Raw genomic sequence first — 17311 nt, forward strand, 5'->3', positions numbered from 1 at the left:
GCTGCTCAAAACCACCAGCACAAAAGCTGGGCCCTCTGCGTGCTGCTGTGTCGGTGCAGCGAGGCCGTCTGTGCCGGCGGCACCGCTGCTTCCTCCTACCCTAAAGATCAACAGCAGGGGTGTCCCTAGGAGCGCCCTCGGTGCTCTCCAAGGACTGGTGCTGCAGCGCTTGCTGCCTCTGGTGCTGAGGAAGAAGGGTGGTGCTGTATTGACACAGGACGTAGCCTGCATGCCATTAAATGAAGGGGAAATATTTGTATATATTCTTTTGCGCTTGTGGAATGGCATTGGGTGTTTGCAGGGTGCAGAGGGGGCAGCTCAGGGTTGTAAAAATGCAGTCAAAATGCAAGGAAAGGGTGGGGCTGGAAGTGCCCCTTACCCTGGGCAAGGTGAGCATGTTTAGGGCACACGTGTGTGGCAGGACAGCCGGCCACAGGGGCTGAGGGAGCTGAAGGCAGCCCCAGGGTTTGCCTCGAGAAAAGCCCCGGTCCCTGTTCGATGTGCGCTGCCTTCACCAGGGAAGGAATCTGGATCCATGTGGGCTCCTGCTCTGGCAGTGCCACTCTGTGTCCTTGGAGTCCCAGCGTCTGCCTGGGAAGCGCTTGGCAGCCGTCAGTTTTCCGTGTGCTGCCTTTCCCAGGGCCCGCCAGCTGCCATCTGGGGCGGCCGCGTCTCCATCAGGCATGTCCTGTTGGCTGGCTCTTGCTGGAGCCTCTGTTTTTACCTCCCATCACCTCTAGTTTCATCTGCGCTGAGGCTCTTCTCTTTCTGCCTGTGTCAGATTCTGGCATGGTTCGAGGAAGGCGAGGAGACCACGACGGCATTCGTGGAGCCCGTTGTCATCATCATGATCCTGATAGCCAACGCCGTGGTGGGTGTCTGGCAGGTAAGCGGCACCTCCCGTGCGGAGCTCCCCAGCTCCGTGTTGCTCTTCCAAAGGCCTTGTCGGTCCTTGCCAGTGCAACGCTGCTCTTGGCAGTGGCCACACACATTCAGAGGGGGAGCTTTTGGTCCCCTCTGTTCCCACCAAACTGCAGCAATGCTCTCCCTGGCCACGGTGTCCAGAGACGTGGGGACATGGCAGAGCCCAGGCCTGTGCTCAGCCCCGTCCTTGCAGCCTGCTCGGCTGCCTGTAGCTCTGCTCCTCGCTGTGCTTGCAGGAGAGAAACGCCGAGAGCGCCATCGAAGCCTTGAAAGAATACGAGCCGGAGATGGGAAAGGTGATCCGTGCCGACAGGAGCGGCGTGCAGAGGATCCGCGCCCGCGATATCGTTCCCGGGGACATCGTGGAGGTGGCAGGTACAGCAACAGAGCCTGAAAATGGGTGGTAAAATCCCCATTGGGGACCAAGGGGCTGGCAGTGGCCACGAGGGGCTCGAAGCCTTTCTGCTTGGCTCGAGGGTCGAGACAGAACAGCTGGGAACAGAAAGAGCTGCAGGGGCTTTGGCCAAAGCTTTGGCTTGTTGACTGCGGAGGCTTCACCCCATGTCTGGGGCCCATATTCAGCAGAGGACACAAAACTGGACGGTATCTCTAGTGCAGGTTATTTTATTGCAGGAGAGTTGCTGGGAGGGGGCAGATTTCCTGCAGCGTTTCCCATAGAGCTGCTCTGTTGGAAGAACCCTTCATTTTCCCCAGAACTGCTTCTCTCTCTAAATTGCTCTCCCACACACAACACCCAAGTGAAACAGAGCTGGAAGGCCGGGCCAAGAGCGCCCCAGGGGCCGCCGCGTGGATGTGCCGGCAGCGCGAGCGGGGCCCTTCCCGGCACCTCGGGAAGCGACGCTCGCTCCGTCTGCGTGGGCCGGGAGCCTTGGTAACTCGGGTTTGTTGTTCACCGCCGGCGGCGCGTGGGGCGGGAGAGGCGGAGCGGCCGGCCCTGCCTGGGTTTGCAGGCCCCTCCTCTGCCTTGACCTGCAAGCAGTCCCAGCTCCGAGTGCCCCACCGTGATCCTCCACTCCTGCTCTGTGCCTTTTGTCCCCTTGCTGCCGTTGCTTTGTCCCCTTCCCACTATCGGGGTACGAGTGGATGGAAGGGAGCTGGAGCAGCTCAGCACCAAGGTTTCCCGGGAAAGTGGTGCGAAGTTGGTACCATCCAGGGACAGTGAGGGCTGGCGAAGGCCTTAGCTGGTGACACAAGTTCCCTCGGGAATCGTGTCGTCGTTCAGAGAGACGCGGCCCCCACCTGCGTGTTACGGAAGCGCTGTGTTTCAGTGAGCGGGTGCTCGGGTTTCCTTTGCGTTCACATGCCTCGTGCTGATCCGCTCTTTTCCTCCTTGTGGCCCCGCTAGTGGAAACAAGCTGCAATTCCTGGCGTGTGGCGCCAGCTTGACATTATTTATGTCTTCCAGTTGCTCTTCATCTGGAAGATGCATGTAAAAATAACACACAGGGGACGCAGGAGCGACTCAGTGGCCAGGTCCTCAGCTGGGGAACCTGGCGCCGCTCCAGGGATGAGCTCCAGCTGGTGACCCGGCCCCGGGCTTTGCACCAGCCTTTCAGGATCGGGAAGGGACCTGGGATGCAGAGTGGCTGCACATGTGAGCTGAGCCGCTGCTCTCCCCACTCGGGAGCTTGGTGGCCAGAGAGCCAGGCGCAGCCGTGCCGCGCTCTGCAGCTGCTATCGGGCTATCTGCCCTTGAGAACCTCCCCACCAGCAGAGCGCCCGGCTCGGATACGCTCCCTTGAGATGCTGTCAACGCGTGTGTAACCTGCAGGCTTGGAAACAGCGCGTGCTTTGCAAATTCCCTCTGCCTTTCCCATGCGGGAGGGGGCCTCGCTGCCCCGGCGAGGCAGCTCTGGGGCTCTGGAGCAGCTGCTGGTGCCCAGATCAGCTCAGGGTGGCATTTGCAGCTGGAGTACTGCCTGCCTGGTGCCATTGTGCCTGTCTGCCCCGGCGCGTGGCGCGGGGACCGCGGGCTAGGTGGGGAGTGCACCGCGAAGCGTCGCGTTCAGGGCGAGCGTTGGCGGCAGAGTCGCGACGCTGTGTGATGGGTACATCCCGCTGGCGAGCGCAGGCTCCACGGGCCTCTGCGTTTCCCAACGGCCGGGTGACAAGGGCGAGGAAGCAGCAGGAAGAGCAGGTCTGAGCACTGGGAGGAAGAAACTCTGTAGGAAAAGCACCTTTTGAGGGGTTTCAAGAAAATACTCATGCACTCGGCAGGGCTTGGGGTGCATGTATCTTTCTGCCCCGCTGTGCCAGAACAGGGGCAGCTCGAGGTCTCTTCTGCAGAGGAGAGGAGGAAGCTCTTGCTCAAGAAAGGGACAGTTGGCCTCTTCTTTCCATAACCTTCATGTTATGGTGGGATTTATTGACCTGAGCAGGTTCCCTGTTTGCCCCCAGACTGCTCCCTCTCACCTGGGCCTGGCACACGGAGGGAGCATTTCAAGCGTGCAGTGGGTCTGCAGAGGTGCCTGCCACGCCACAAGCTGCTGCTTTTATCCCAGGTAGTTGCATTAAAGTTGGAAATGCTGCAGGGCCCCATCGCTGCACTGTCCGTTACCCAATTGCAGCTGACTGCACTGCACTCTACCTTGCTGCCTTTTTGCTGTGTAAGCTATAGACCAACAAAACAAGCTTTAACTCCAGAAAGGAGGAGTAGTGAACAGAAGTCACCAAGAGCTGGGCTCTCCATAGAAGCAGACTGGGTGCTACCAGCTTGGGGCTACAGCTGCATGCAGTGTTTCTCAAAATCTAGCAAAAAACAGGACCTGCCCTTTGCCCTGACAGCCAAAATAGAGGAAGAGGGAAGGGACTGGGAACTGGGCTGCAACCACCAGCACACGTGCCCTGAGCTGCGGAGCAGCGCTCTGCTCACCTCCCATGCTGGGTGCTCCCAATGCCCGTGCTGATGCTGGGAACGCGGGCGCTGCAGATTTAACCCGGGGGCGTTTTGTGCTCTTTTCCTCGTAGTTGGCGACAAGGTGCCAGCCGACATCCGGATCATCGAAATCAGGTCCACGACGCTGCGGGTTGACCAGTCCATCCTCACAGGTACGGATGGCGCAGGCAGATATGCCAGGGGGTCTGACCCAAACTTTCAGAGCTGTCACTGGACTGAGTTTTTTGCCATGGCAGAAGAACGAGGTTCAGGATTTGGGAGGTCCTGGCGCCTAACCTGAAGCTCAGAGCCCAGGCAGGGTGAGCACGGGTGGTGCTGCCTCCTTCCCAGAAACATGAAGCTGTTTGCGCTGGAAAAGCGCATGAAGCTGGGAACCCGTCATGTTTCAAAGAGCCTGTCTGCTGCTGTCGGGGAGAGACGCTCAGATCCCTTTTTCTCTGCTGAGGTCGATGAAGGACCAGGCAGAAAAAAAGGGCTTCCAGGATTTTAGCATTTTTGCATGACTTTTAAAATTCATTATGTTAGGAGACGGCAACAGGGAAGGAAAAGCGATCAGAAAAAAGATATTAAAAACATGGGGAAAGGAGCCCAGTCTCCTTGAAATGTGGCTTTGTGTTAACTTTGCTCCCTTCTCTAAGGGCAGATGGAGCAAAGCGCAAATCTGTGAAGAACAAAGCATAAACTGTCAGAAGAAGGGCTTTAGGCACCTTTACAGCTAGAGCGTCTTAAAAAGCCCGTGTTTGCATAGGAGGGCAACTAATGTGTGTGCCTCTTGAAGGATTATTTATGGAGAAGAGGGATCTTGTGGTTTCAGTCCTAGGACCAAAGAGAGTTTTTCCTCAAGTGGTGAGAGGCAAGAGGGGATGCTATAAAGTTGCCAGGGCAGAGCCCTGAGCTTGCAAGCCCGTGCTAACAGCTAGCTGCCTTCCTGGCTTGGGAATCTGGCCCCATCCCATTGGATACGTTGTCAGCTCAACGGCCATTAGCTCTGGTGATCTTCACAAAATTCAGCTAGTTGTTTTTCTGCAACCATTACCTTCAAAGTCACTGGCTATGACATCTCCATGATGAATATTTTGATGATTTTTGTGGTCAAGCACAGGTTTTTGTAAGCTGTGGAGTTTCTGATCCAGTCCAGTAACAGCGTTTGGAGAGGAGACGTGAACGGTTCATCTTCCTGCTCTTGTCTTGGCAGGGGAGTCTGTGTCGGTGATCAAACATACTGACCCCATCCCTGACCCCCGAGCTGTCAACCAGGACAAGAAGAACATGCTCTTCTCTGTAAGTCCTCCATGCCTGCCACCACTTCTCATGGGCTTTTGCAAATCTCTTTGCCTGGAGGGAGGGGACATCTCTGGGCGGTGGATGGTAAAAGGGAATTACTGCTCCATGATGGGCACAGTGCTTTAAGGGAGCTTTTTGCTGTGTTTCTCATGGAGCAGGTGACTGTGACCATGGATCTGTACCCAGTGAATAGTCAGTGTATTTGAGCCTTGCCTTTTGCTTCATGTTAGGAAGGATCATGTCACAAAAAATAAATCATCCTGATTGTGAGGGCTCATTACTTCTGTTGGAATTTGAGTCTGGAAGCGAAGTTCATTCCTCTCTAACCAAAATTGGAGTTTGTGAGTGTTGCTGAGCCTTGTAAGCCATTGGGAGCACATGCGTGTGTGTGAGGGGCCTGGGATCTCATGCGGAGCAATTCATCTCAAGGATTTGCTCATGTTCTCATGTGTCTAATACATAGGCCAAGTGGCTTTTTCCAGTCATAGGAGATTCGGGCCTGGGAACTGTGTGTGCATTTAGAAAGGGAAAGCTCCAGCTGGGAAGAGAGTCATTCTGGTTCTCATCAGCTGAGGTCAAGCCTGGAGAGAAACAGACTTGTTATTAGTCTGTGGCTGGTGTCAGGGGCAAACCCAGGAGTTGCAATGGCTGATTTTTCACTGTTAATCAAGATCCCATGGTCTCCTTTCACAAGTGACCTCTTTCCCACCTCTCTCTGAGGTTTCATGCCTGTCGTCCTTTCTTCCCTGCCAGGGTACCAACATCGCAGCGGGGAAGGCTGTTGGTGTTGTCATTGCCACCGGGGTATACACAGAGATCGGGAAGATCAGAAACCAGATGGTTGAAACGGAGCCTGAGAAGACCCCCTTGCAGCAGAAGCTGGATGAGTTCAGCCAGCAGCTCTCCAAGGTCATTTTCCTGGTCTGCATAGCTGTGTGGGTCATCAACATCAGCCACTTCAGCGACCCCGTCCACGGCGGCTCCTGGTTTCGGGGCGCCATCTACTACTTCAAGATTTCGGTGGCCCTGGCGGTGGCTGCCATTCCGGAGGGCCTCCCTGCCGTCATCACAACGTGCCTGGCCCTGGGCACGCGCCGCATGGCCAAGAAGAACGCGATCGTGAGGAGCCTGCCGTCCGTGGAGACCCTGGGCTGCACCTCCGTCATCTGCTCCGACAAGACGGGCACCCTCACCACCAACCAGATGTCTGTGTGCCGGGTGAGTGCGAGGGCCGCAGGGTGTTCTGCATTTTAGGTGAGTGGCAACAGTGGCTTCTGGATGCTGACGATCTTGGGGACGAGTTGGGTTCGGTCCCAGCTTGGCCAGGGTGTCACAAAGCTACAACTTGTTTTGTTACCTGGCGATGCAGTATTTTGGGTATTAGGAATGTGAAAGTGAGCATGAGAAGTGTTTTTTTAGTGTTGAATCAATAAGAAACCCTGATCTTCCCTTTCTGCCTGACCACTGCTGCGGAATGGCTCGTTTGCTTATCTTTGCATGGGCCGTAATTAGCAATTTGCTTTTTCACTACCTCTTACAAATGCACTGGTTGGGTGCTGTGGTTTTGCAGACATGTTTCCTGGCTTTCTTGCTAGAGAGCACATTTTCCTGCTGGGAATCAGCATGAAGATAGAGCTCCTGGAGAACCCAACATGATCAGCACTTGGTTTCCTCTCTTGACTATTTTATCCCTTGTTTTTGACCAAGCCAGGAAGATGTTCTGAACCATGCAAAATTATAAAGCCTTGACTACTGAAACTGGAGATTCTGTGGGACTTTCTGCGCTGCCTATATATAAGAGCAGCTACCGAGACGTGCAGGGTTTGGAAGCAAGTTGATGTGACCTGATTAAACCATGATTTGTTTCCCCGCGCTCAGTCGTTGGAAAGTTTGTAATGTGCAGTCTTGTGGCACTGCACATGCAGCTGAGTTTGGGCTGAAAAACGCTCATTATAGAGGGAGCACCAGGGTAAGTTGGCTGGGAGATTGCAAGGCTTCTGGTCTAGAAGGAGAGCCTCAGCCCCCTGTGAAGCCCCTGGATTCACTTGGCTGTGCGGGAAGATGATTTGCTAGGAAAGACCAGACAATCCAAGTACGTCTCAATTTCCGCATTAATCCTTGAGCCTTAGGAAAGCTTTTCTTTTCATAGTCTTGGCGCTTTGGCTTTCTAAAAGAACCTTGGAAAATGTGTCGCCAAGGGGAAAAACAGACCTGGCCACCGTCCCTCCAAAAACTGGGTAGCAACGTGCAACACAGTGACCACCCCGTAGGCAGAGCATAGGCTGCGTGTTTGGAAACGAGAAATTACAAGCGACTGAAGTGTCGGCTGTTTCTAGCCGTGATTTAAGATGAGATGTTGCTGGAGCATCCCGCGAGCCGTTGACGCCCCGCTGCCGGCCGGCGCAAGCCGTGGTGGAAGAGGAGACGTCCCTTTCCCTCCAGAGCCTCTGGAGCGCGGCCGGCAGCAGCCTGTGCCTGGCAGGCGCTTCCTCTTCTGCCACGGTTCTTCCAGTTTCCCCAGCACTGGAGCGGAGCGCGCAGCCCTGTGGAGAAGGGCATCCCCCTCTCAGATGCTCAATGAGGGTAGCAGAAGGCATTTCCAGGAACCTGGGCAGTAACACCAGAGAATGATGTTCAGGGCTGATTTTTCACTCCAGGCCAACCGCCAATTCCTTCCTCCTTTCCTCCCCACCACTCTTTAGGGTTTTTGCTCTAGGGTGCTCAAGATAGCCTGAGTGCGGCTCCGCTGCTGCTGGGGGAACAAGCGAGGGGTTACCCCATCATTTGGGCTTTCCACAGCTCCGGGATCTTCAGAAACAGAGGTGAGACGTGACAGAGCCTTCCCCAAACTGCCCACCAAAGAACTGCTCTTTGCCCACTGGGAATTCAAAAGTCCCGTCAACTCTTGCGGTCAGAGCACTTTGGAAAAGGTGGGATTAACTAAGCAAGGAAAAGCAGACTGGATAAGGGGGAGAGCGAGCAGGGCAGCGGCAAGCAAGCATGCTGTATCATCAATCCTCATTTTCCTAGAATTCAGCCCAAACTTGGCCCGCAGTGAGGTTGGAAATCCAGCCCTGCATTAATTCAATTTATCCTCTGCCCTGTCCCCCCCGTTCCGATATCCGTTTTGTTCAGCTGGCCGCATCCCGGCTCTCGGAGCGCATTACTCAAAGCCTGGCTGGCTTCAGGACACAAAGGGAGCCTGTTAATAGTTAACCCTGGGGAGTTCCCGGCGGCGGTAAGGGAGGGATGCGGATACCGCTGGCGGATTTGCTGCCGGCGAGTGGTTAAATATTTGCCCTGGGCGGTCATGCCTGCCCCAAGCAGCCGGCTCAGCGGCTGGGAGCCGTGCAGAAGCCTGCCGATATCCTGGAAAAATGTACAGAAAAACTCCCTGATCCTGGGGTAGTTCTGCTGCTGCCACCTCCAAGTCTTTCCTGGATGAGGAGGCCGCACTGTTCTCACCTGCCCGGCTTTGTTTGATGGTGTCTCTGCCATGGGTTCCCTCAAATCACCTTGAGCTCCGGCATGGATGCTTAAAAATAAGTTGGTTTCAGTTCTTCAGCGTGGAAGGGAATTGGATTAAGCCAAGCTGGGGCTGCTTAAACTCAAGTTGCGTGTGTCCATTTTTGAGGCCGGTGCATTTCTGGTAACACACGCTGTGCAAGAAGCGACTTTCTCCGGACCATGGGTTGTGTCAGCCGTAGGTCTATTTAGCAAGTGGAGAAAGGGGATGAGAAGGGTTTCAGCCCTGTCCTTGCAAGTCGCTTCCTCTTTTTCTAAGAAGCCTGCAGGCTCCATGCAATAAGTTAATACCTCTGGATGGAGCTTACGGCATGGCCATCCATCAGCTGTTGTTGAGATTAATGTCCAGTCTAAATTGCACTCTCAAGAAACTCAGTGTACAGCACCCTATTACTTAATATTCCAGGCAAGAGAGGATGCTGTTGCAAGCGGAGCTCAGAAGGAGATGCAGTCACTGCTCCGGCTTTGCTTTCCCAGCCGGGATCCTTGCAGCGGATCCCGGCCCGTGCAGGAACTTGAGCGGGGCACGGGCTGCACGCTCGTTTGTCTGCAAGAGCCTGGGGCTGCTTCAGCAGTTGAGTCTATCCAGAATAAACCTGGACACTCGGGCATGGGAGTCCTTTTTGCTCGGGGTTTCCCTCGGGACCAGCCGCCAGCTCTCATCCTGTCGGATGCCTTGATGGGGTCCAACTCAGAGGGCAGAGCGGTGCTGCTCTGTGCGTGGCTTGATCCAAGAAAATCTGATAAATATGATCTTATAAACAGCTCTGTGTCTGCCATGCAGCTTTATACGTGCCTTGCAGTAGGTTTTAGCAGGTTTTCTTTAGATCTCTCTGTTGCATTTAAGAAAAAAGAAGTGAATACATCCTGGGATGGTTTGAAAGGGTTAAAGGCAGAGGCTTGTTACTAGAGTGAAAGCTGGTGCGGTGCCAGCGCGGTTTCCGCTGCTTGACACTGGAGCCAGTGTTTGCCCTCGGGCCTTGTAAGGGAAGCGCGGCCCCTCTGGAGCAGGTTTCCCCGGCCACCTCCGCGCTGGGAGTCCCCCCGAAAAGTCCCTTGGAGCCGCTGCCGAGGATGTTTCGGTGTCTCCCCCTGGATTGCCACTCTGGCTGTTATTTTAGGAAGGAAGCACTGCCCGTCCTCGTTGCAGCTCCCTCCTCTGCGAACCTGTCCTGCCAGCCGCTCGCGCCAAGTCCCAGCGCAGGGCAGCCCGTGCCCAGCTGGGCATACAATGAAGATGGGCAGGAAACCGGGTCACCCGGGGTCACCGTGGGTTGCAAAACAGCCTTTTAAAATATTTTTAAACAGGCGTGGAAAAAAGAAAAGAGCCTCAAAGCTGTTAGTTTTAATAAGAAAGCCACTCTTAAGGAAGCACGTGTTGTTTTGCACCCTGCAGCGTTTGGAAACAAGGAGACAGCGGTTGGTTTTGGTGCTTCAGGACTGGCACCTGCACCTCACCCCGCACCATGCCAGCACCTTCCTCCTTCCCAGCTCCAAGTGAAATGCAGACAGCTTCTTAGAAACTGCCTAGGGACAACTTTTGGGATAGATGGGATAGAAGACCAAGAGGAGGCAAAAAAGGCAGGGGAGCACCAGGCATGTCTCCATCGATGAGATGATGGCAACTTGCAGGGCTCCAGGCCAGTTCTGTGTCTCCTAAGGGGGGAAAAGACACCTAATGCACTGTCTCCATCTCTCCTTCTTGCAGATGTTCATTATGGAGAAGGTGAAGGGCTCCGAGTGCAGCCTGCACGAGTTCAGCATCACGGGCTCCACCTATGCTCCCGAGGGACAGATGTGAGTATTGTGTCCCGGCCAGCTGCTGCCCTCCCCTTTCCTGGGAGAAAAGGGGGTTTCTGGGTGCTGGGAGGACCCATGCAGGGAGCCTGCCGGCCCCAGCGCACATGGGGCCATGGAGGCAGAGCAGTGAGAGGGAGGAGCGTGGTGTGGGTTTGCCACCGCGCTGAACATTGCGCTTGGAAATGCTGTTTCCAAGTCTGTGTTGTTGGTAGGGCCGCCTTACAGGTGCTAGTTATGTCCAGGGCTGCCCATGTTTTTCTGTGGGACTGGGTTCGTCGCCAGCTCTTGCTCAACGTGAAGTGTGGGAGATGCCTCCTGCTGCCCTGTCTTCCAGCCCTGCTGTCTGCCCAGGGCCAGGGCTCCTGGAGCGCCAGGCTGGGGTCTTGGTAGGACTCTCGGCTCTCCTTCACCAGCAACCACAACAAAAGGAGTCTACTCTTGAACCAGAGAGGTTAGTGCAGATGGAAACATCAAGTGTGGAAACACTTGAATGCTGCATAAGGTTTTCCACAGTATGTGCTCCTTCCAAATGCTTTTTCCAAGTTTTGGAGGGCCACACCTTTGCACATGCAATGGTCACTGTTGCTCCTACCTGCATGCAGCTCCCACATTGCTGGATCTGACAGCTTGGCCAGCGGCCCCATCACCTGGCCAGACAGAGGTCCTTGTCCTGGGCTTGCAGACCTGGCATGGGACGTTCTCACCAAAGCCAGCGTCCTCAGCAAAGATGGGCTTGGTGGCCAGCGCAGCCTGGCGCACAGTCCCGTCGACGTCGAGGAGTTTCAGATGTGCTGCTGGGGAAACGTGGGCTTTGCTGAATCGCAGCCTAGCACTGCAAGTGAGAGCCAGTGACTTCTCCCTGATGCATTCTAAAACATGTGGGTTTTTTCTTTCCCTTTTTTTTTTTTTTTTTTTTGACAATGTTTGTTTATTCCACTTCTCCTGAAAGTGCTGCAATTGGATGTGATAGTGCCTCTAGTGGTTTTACTTCTCAAGGAGGTTCTGGGTCATCTTCTACAGAGCTCCTCTGTGCTGCTGGTGGGGCTGTGTTGACCTTGCAGATGTGAGGAGCTCCTTCCATTGCTCCTTCTACCTTGAGCATGCTCCTGAGTCAGGCCACGCATCCTTGCACTGCTCCTGGAGGGAACTAGAGCTTTTTCTCCCAGGAGAGCAAGCTGCTCTGCAGCTGCTTTGCGCATGGGGCACCTCATGGTTTTTGTGTCACTGCCACCAGCCGACTCTGCTGCCACCTTCCACGTGCACAGCGCTGGCCACACTGGCCCGGTGAGTGGCCATCTGCCCCCGCCTTCCTGTCCATGTGAAACCCAGGAAGGGTTTTCCGAGGTCAGAAGTTCCCCATCCCTTTGGTGCTCCCCGGCACGCGATGCTCTCGGGCACAGCGGGAGCCTCGGAAGGAGAGGACAGAAAGGGCAGGCGAGGAGAGCGGGTGGGTGAAAGCACTGGAGCTCTGGAGCGCTTCCCGCTCACAGACAAGTTCTTCCCCGCGGTTTCTTTTGCTCATCTGCTGAGGACTGTAATTCATCCCAGCCTGAGGCTTAATTCATGAATATTTATAAAGCCAGCTTCATCCTGGGATAGAAATTTCCATGAAAAAGTGAGCCAGGTCATAAGCTGGTATTAATCAGCGTGTCTCAATTAAACTGAAGGGACTGAGGAGCTGAACACACGTCTGTTAAAGCCCAAATCTCTGTATTTGTATTGTCCTTCAGGACTGTGTCTGCAGGAGAGCCGTGTGCTGCCCTGCACACAGGCTTCCGAGCGTTGTTTCGGCACTGTCCTCACCTGTCCTCACCACCATGCGAGGGCTCGCTTAGTCCTTGCCCCAGAAATCCTGCTCCTTCCTACCTGAAGCTGTAGGGACTGGAGGGCTGGTTTAAGCCTTTCCTGGGATTTCCAACCTTTTGGTGCGGGAAACCACCCCCCGGCACCCGCAGGCTCCCTGTGTCCTGCCCCAGCCCTGTCCCATTCGCAGGGCCGCGGCGGCTGCTCTCTCGTCCTCTATCTGAACAGCTCCGCTCTTTGTCCCTGTGCAAACAGATTTTTCAGATTTTCTTGGCCGCTCCCTGCTTTCCGCTCCTGAGCTGTAACAAGGGCTCCAGCATGTTCTTTCCATTGGGAACCAGCAGTGGAATAAACCGATCCTAATAAATGCCTGACAGATTATTTTTCCAGCGAGCCGATGGCCGCCTGGGCTTACGGAGCTCTAACCTGCAGTTACCTCTTCTTGAGTTAGAATAATTTGTTGTTTCCCCCAAAAGCTCCCAGAAAAGTTCTCCTTTCTGCCATGGGCAGGTTTGGATGAGGAATGGCTTCTGGTTCTTTGGTGGGGTGGCTGTGGCCGACGCGTGGGACTCCCTTACAGAGTGCTTGGATCGTTAAGTTTGGGAGCACCAAAAAGCTCAGACCTAAAGGTCCCCTTCGTATCCCCGCACAGGAGATCCTGGTCCTGTGCAGGGGCCAGAGAAACTCCAGAGCTCCCATAAAATCCCATTTCGTCCTTGCCACGTTCATCAGCATCCAGCCTAGCCAGCCTCAGCCAGGGGGGATGTAGTGGGAAGAGCCATTTGCAGCGGGTTTTGTTAGCGAAGAGCTGCTGTTTATGAGCTGCCCATCGCAGGGTCACGCTTGCCCCTTGCTTGGGTGCAGCCCCAGCACTGCAGGAATTCCCCTGCCATCCTGCAGCGCTTCCTTGGGAGCCACTGGCTGTTATTTTAACTTGCAGCGTGGTGCCGCTGGAGGCTCTGAACAGTCGCTTTCTCTCCGCAGCCTCAAGGATGAGAAGCGCGTGGAGTGCGGGCAGTACGACGGGCTGGTGGAACTGGCCACCATCTGCGCCCTCTGCAACGACTCCTCGCTGGATTACAATGAGGTGAGCAGAGCTGCCAGCCCGCGCTGCCCAGAAACTTCGGCAGCTTTTTGCTCGCTCCGCCGTTTGAAACCGAACGTGTCTTTCTTTCCGCTCTCCAGTCAAAAAAAGTCTACGAGAAGGTAGGAGAAGCCACAGAGACAGCCCTGACGTGCCTGGTGGAGAAGATGAACGTCTTCAACACAGACACCAGCAAGCTCTCCAAGGTGGAGCGAGCCAACGCGTGCAACACAGTGAGTAGCCCCAGTCTGCGCTGTGGGGAGGGAGAGCGGGGCTTCGCGATGGCCGTATTTGAGCACTGACTTGCTGCTCCGGAGGGTAGTGCACTGCTGGGCAGAGGGTGCAGTAGCTGCCTCCAGTTGCACTGGTGGAGGTTCATGGACTGCTAAGCCGGGAGGCACTGCTGGGACTATCTGAGCAGACAACCTGCAAAACATGGGCCCAAGAAGTTCCTCCAGACCATTCCTGCTGAGCTAGACTTGCGTTTTGGAAATATATATCTATGTTTGATCTGAAATATCGAGTGATGGCTGCTACGGCTCTCCAGTGTCTCCTTATCCTTCTGGTTAAAATGTACTTTATTTCAAGCCTGGATTTACACCGCTTTGGTGTCGCTGTTAGATTAACACTTTTGCCTGCTAAATGGAAGTGTCCTCTGCTGTGGGAATTGTTTCCTGAATAGGTACGAGCAAGGGAAAATACAAAAGTTCATCCTTTTCTGACAAGTGGAAGGGAGTTTCCCAGCCTTTATTCAGCCCTGTGGTTCTGCTTTGCTGCATGTGGCTTTACCTTCTTCCCACTCAGATGCCCAGCCCTGCTACGTGTCCAGTGGGGTTCAATCCCCTTTCTCTGCTTTTTGATTTGGGCACGGAGGAAATGCACCCCATGCTTCTTTGGTGGTTGGGACCCTTGTGGGTCCCTGCAGCTGCTCCCCAGGTGATGGTGCCAGAGAGCCCATGTCCGAACCCATCCAGTGATGCTGTCACAGCCTCCTGTGACTGAGAACCTCCAAACTTCATCACGTTTGTGGTTACAAGGCTTCCTGCCCACGTGTGTTCGCTGCGGTTCTCTTTGCTGCCATGCTAGGTTTTGCTGTTTGCTTAGCAAGCCCCGTGGTGTTTGCCATGGTGTTTGCCCTCACGTGTCCGTAGACGGCGGTCGGATCTGCCTGCGTTTTGCGTGGTTGCACAAGGCAAGCCCTTTCTGAACCTCTTGATAAAATCAACCACCTGCTGCCAGAGCCCTCCTGCATCTGCCATAGCTTCAGCTTGTCCTCTTGCATGTCCACAGCCTGTGCCCTTCCCTCCCACAACGTTGTCCTCTCCTGCCAGGGTGCGTCTGCTTGCAGTGCCGCTTTTTCTGGGATTTATCCACCACTGGGGAGCATCCCGAGGCCGCTGCCAGCTGAGCAGAGCTCCTGCCCCATGCTATTCATATCCTTGGCACAAACAACCTCCTGCACAATAACCATTGTGTGAACAATTCAACCGCAAGGAGCCTCAAGCAATCAAGATAGTTGTTTAACATCCCCTCCGCAGAATGTACTTCAAATCAGCCCTGAGTGTCCTGCTCAGTACAGGAATCTTCTGGGACAAAATGTGTCCTCCCAGAGAGGGGCCTCAGCCATCGTGGACGTGTGAGAGGAGGTGTAAATCTTTGATGGTTGTGGACAGAGGTCTCATGAGCATCTTGCTAGATACTTGGCTCCTTACATTACTAATAGTAGCAAGTGTGACGAGCCTGGTTTGTGGTGGGGTTGGTGCAGCGGGGGTAGGGAGGTGTGAGTGTGTGCGTGCGCTCACCGCGCAGCGCCAGCGGCTGCAACCGCCTTTGCAAAGGTGGGGCTGTGTCCATGCACGTCCCGCATCGTCCCTCCGGTCCCGCGCGCTTGTCAGGGCTGCTGGCCACCATCAGGCAGAGGCAGCCACATGCCTCTCCTCTCCTCGCAGGTGATCAAGCAGCTGATGAAGAAGGAGTGCACCCTGGAATTCTCCCGTGACCGCAAGTCCATGTCCGTGTACTGCACCCCCGTCGGCACCAGCCACAATTCTGCTGGCCCGAAGATGTTCGTCAAGGTAGGGGCCGAGGTCGTCCTTGCCTGCTTGAGGGTGTTGGCAGCCTCCTTCCCTTGCCCCCAGCCCTGCATGCACCCGGGTGAGATGCTGCTCATGCAGGAGAAGGTGGTGAGGCTCTTACTTGTGGAAAAGTGGGTTTTTCAGCCCTTGGAGGCTGTTATATCCTCATGCTGAAAAAGCTCTGCACGTAGAGGTCCTATGAGTGGAGCTAAGTTGGATAAAGGAGCGGTTGGAAAGCGCTGCTGCGGGGCAGGAGAAGCTCCGGGAGCATGTGGTGGTTTGGGGCATAATCCAACCTCTGTGGTTGCTTCATTTGTGTCCCCCACAAGCTGGCCAGGAGGTCCAAGAGCCAGCAGGTAAACTGATGTGAGCAGGTAAGAGGTGAACCTGTGCAGAACAAGAAGGTGTATCATTTGGAGGGAGAAAAAGAGCTGGATCTCCTGGTGCAGGATGCTGGGGCAAACGAGAGCAGCCCCTTCAGGAAACATGGGCACTTGCACTTATGGATTGTACCCTCTGACTCTGGCAATGCTCAGGGGCCTGCACTCAACTTTGTGCTATAACCAGAAATAAAAGAGTATTTTAAAGAGATTTTCTTCCTGAGAGAAACAGAGAAGGGACAGGAATTTCCCCCTACAGTCTCTGAGAATGTTTGTATATTGTTGTTCCCGCTTGGAGATCCTTCTGGATGAACTCCGTATTCTCGGTCGGGTCAGGGTTGTCTGAAGGCTGCTGGAGCTGCAGACTTGGGTCTGTGGGATTGCATATGGTCCTGTGAGTGCTGTGCTAGAGGAATCCTGAGGGTCCTTTGTAGAGTCAAAAGGGCCATAGTCTGATGCTGAGACATGAAAGGGCACTGGGATGTGTGTTCCTAAATCATGCAGGCATTGTGAGCATCTGGCCGTGGTTGGAGGAGGAGACCTGCTCTCCTTCCTTCAGACCTGGGATGGGATAGGTGCTCTGCGAGCAACTCCTGGAGGCCTGTAGGTCCAAAGGAGTGAGATGGGTTCCCTGTAAGGCCAGTCTGGTGACCTGAAGAGAGTTCAGCACTGGTGACTCTGTGGTACTGCAGCTGAGGGTGCCATCTAGTGCAGACTGAGCACATGGAGCTCGCTGTCTCAGCAGCCTTTGCAGGGAGAGTTGCACGCGCTCCGTGCGTTGCCTTCCCACAGCCTCTCTCTTCAGTCTCTTCAAAGGACAGTCAAACTCCAGTTTCTAGTTCCTGTGGCTGTTTGAAAGGGCTTTTTACTCTCAGTTGTACTTCTCCTACAAGCCTGTCCGCAAGATCTTGGCCAGGGCTGAGGGCTGGTTGATGCACAAAGTGATTTCTGGGGCACTTGGGGAATTTCGCCTCTTTGCAAGATGTTGCCTGGGGCCTGGGGTGTTCGGGCCACCCTTACGCCAGCTCCTCTCTGCCTCCTTAGGGTGCCCCGGAAAGCGTGATCGAGCGCTGCAGCTACGTGCGCGTGGGCACAGCCAGGGTCCCGCTGGCCGCCTCCGTCCGGGAGAAGATCATGTCCCGGGTCCGCGACTGGGGCATGGGCATGGACACACTGCGCTGCCTGGCCCTGGCCACCAATGACAACCCTGTCCGGAAGGAGTCCATGGAGCTGGATGACTCCACCAAGTTCGTCTGCTACGAGGTAACAGAGACTGCAGCAGCTTTCCTTAAGGGCCGAAACTGCCTGTTCCACCAACTTCCACTGCCCTAGCAGAGTTTCTCATGGGCTGTCTGGTTCTGTGGGGATCCAAGCAGGGCAATAGTTCAGCTCCTCTCTTCCAACTTGACTGCAGATCTATTTGTGGTGAGCTAGTCCCCAGGGGAACAGTCCCTCTGCCCTAAGCACTTACCTCCCTGGTTTGTTTTTTATCAAGGGGAGCAGCTCTGCTGATCCTGGG

At 54.9% G+C, this 17311-nt stretch overlaps 1 protein-coding gene across 3 annotated transcripts in view; it reads left to right on the top strand.

Moving 5' to 3' along the window:
* Nucleotides 1-17311, top strand: part of ATP2A3 (ATPase sarcoplasmic/endoplasmic reticulum Ca2+ transporting 3) — a 40642-nt gene that overhangs the window by 13754 nt on the left and 9577 nt on the right. For all 3 annotated transcript variants that reach the window (XR_015913661.1, XM_088530107.1, XM_088530108.1), the window contains exons 4-13: nt 782-886; nt 1161-1299; nt 3913-3993; nt 5037-5122; nt 5879-6343; nt 10359-10447; nt 13238-13340; nt 13439-13570; nt 15287-15412; nt 16837-17055. Coding sequence is in view for 2 of the 3 variants with exons in the window: in XM_088530107.1 (XP_088386233.1) it covers nt 782-886; nt 1161-1299; nt 3913-3993; nt 5037-5122; nt 5879-6343; nt 10359-10447; nt 13238-13340; nt 13439-13570; nt 15287-15412; nt 16837-17055 (1545 nt within the window). In the remaining variant the exon portion in view is untranslated. The remainder of the gene's footprint in view (nt 1-781; nt 887-1160; nt 1300-3912; nt 3994-5036; nt 5123-5878; nt 6344-10358; nt 10448-13237; nt 13341-13438; nt 13571-15286; nt 15413-16836; nt 17056-17311) is intronic.

Source organism: Tinamus guttatus, unplaced genomic scaffold (genome assembly GCF_059628265.1).
Source record: "Tinamus guttatus ecotype Peru unplaced genomic scaffold, ASM5962826v1 Tinamus_guttatus_pri_ptg000356l, whole genome shotgun sequence".
NCBI lineage: Eukaryota > Metazoa > Chordata > Aves > Tinamiformes > Tinamidae > Tinamus > Tinamus guttatus.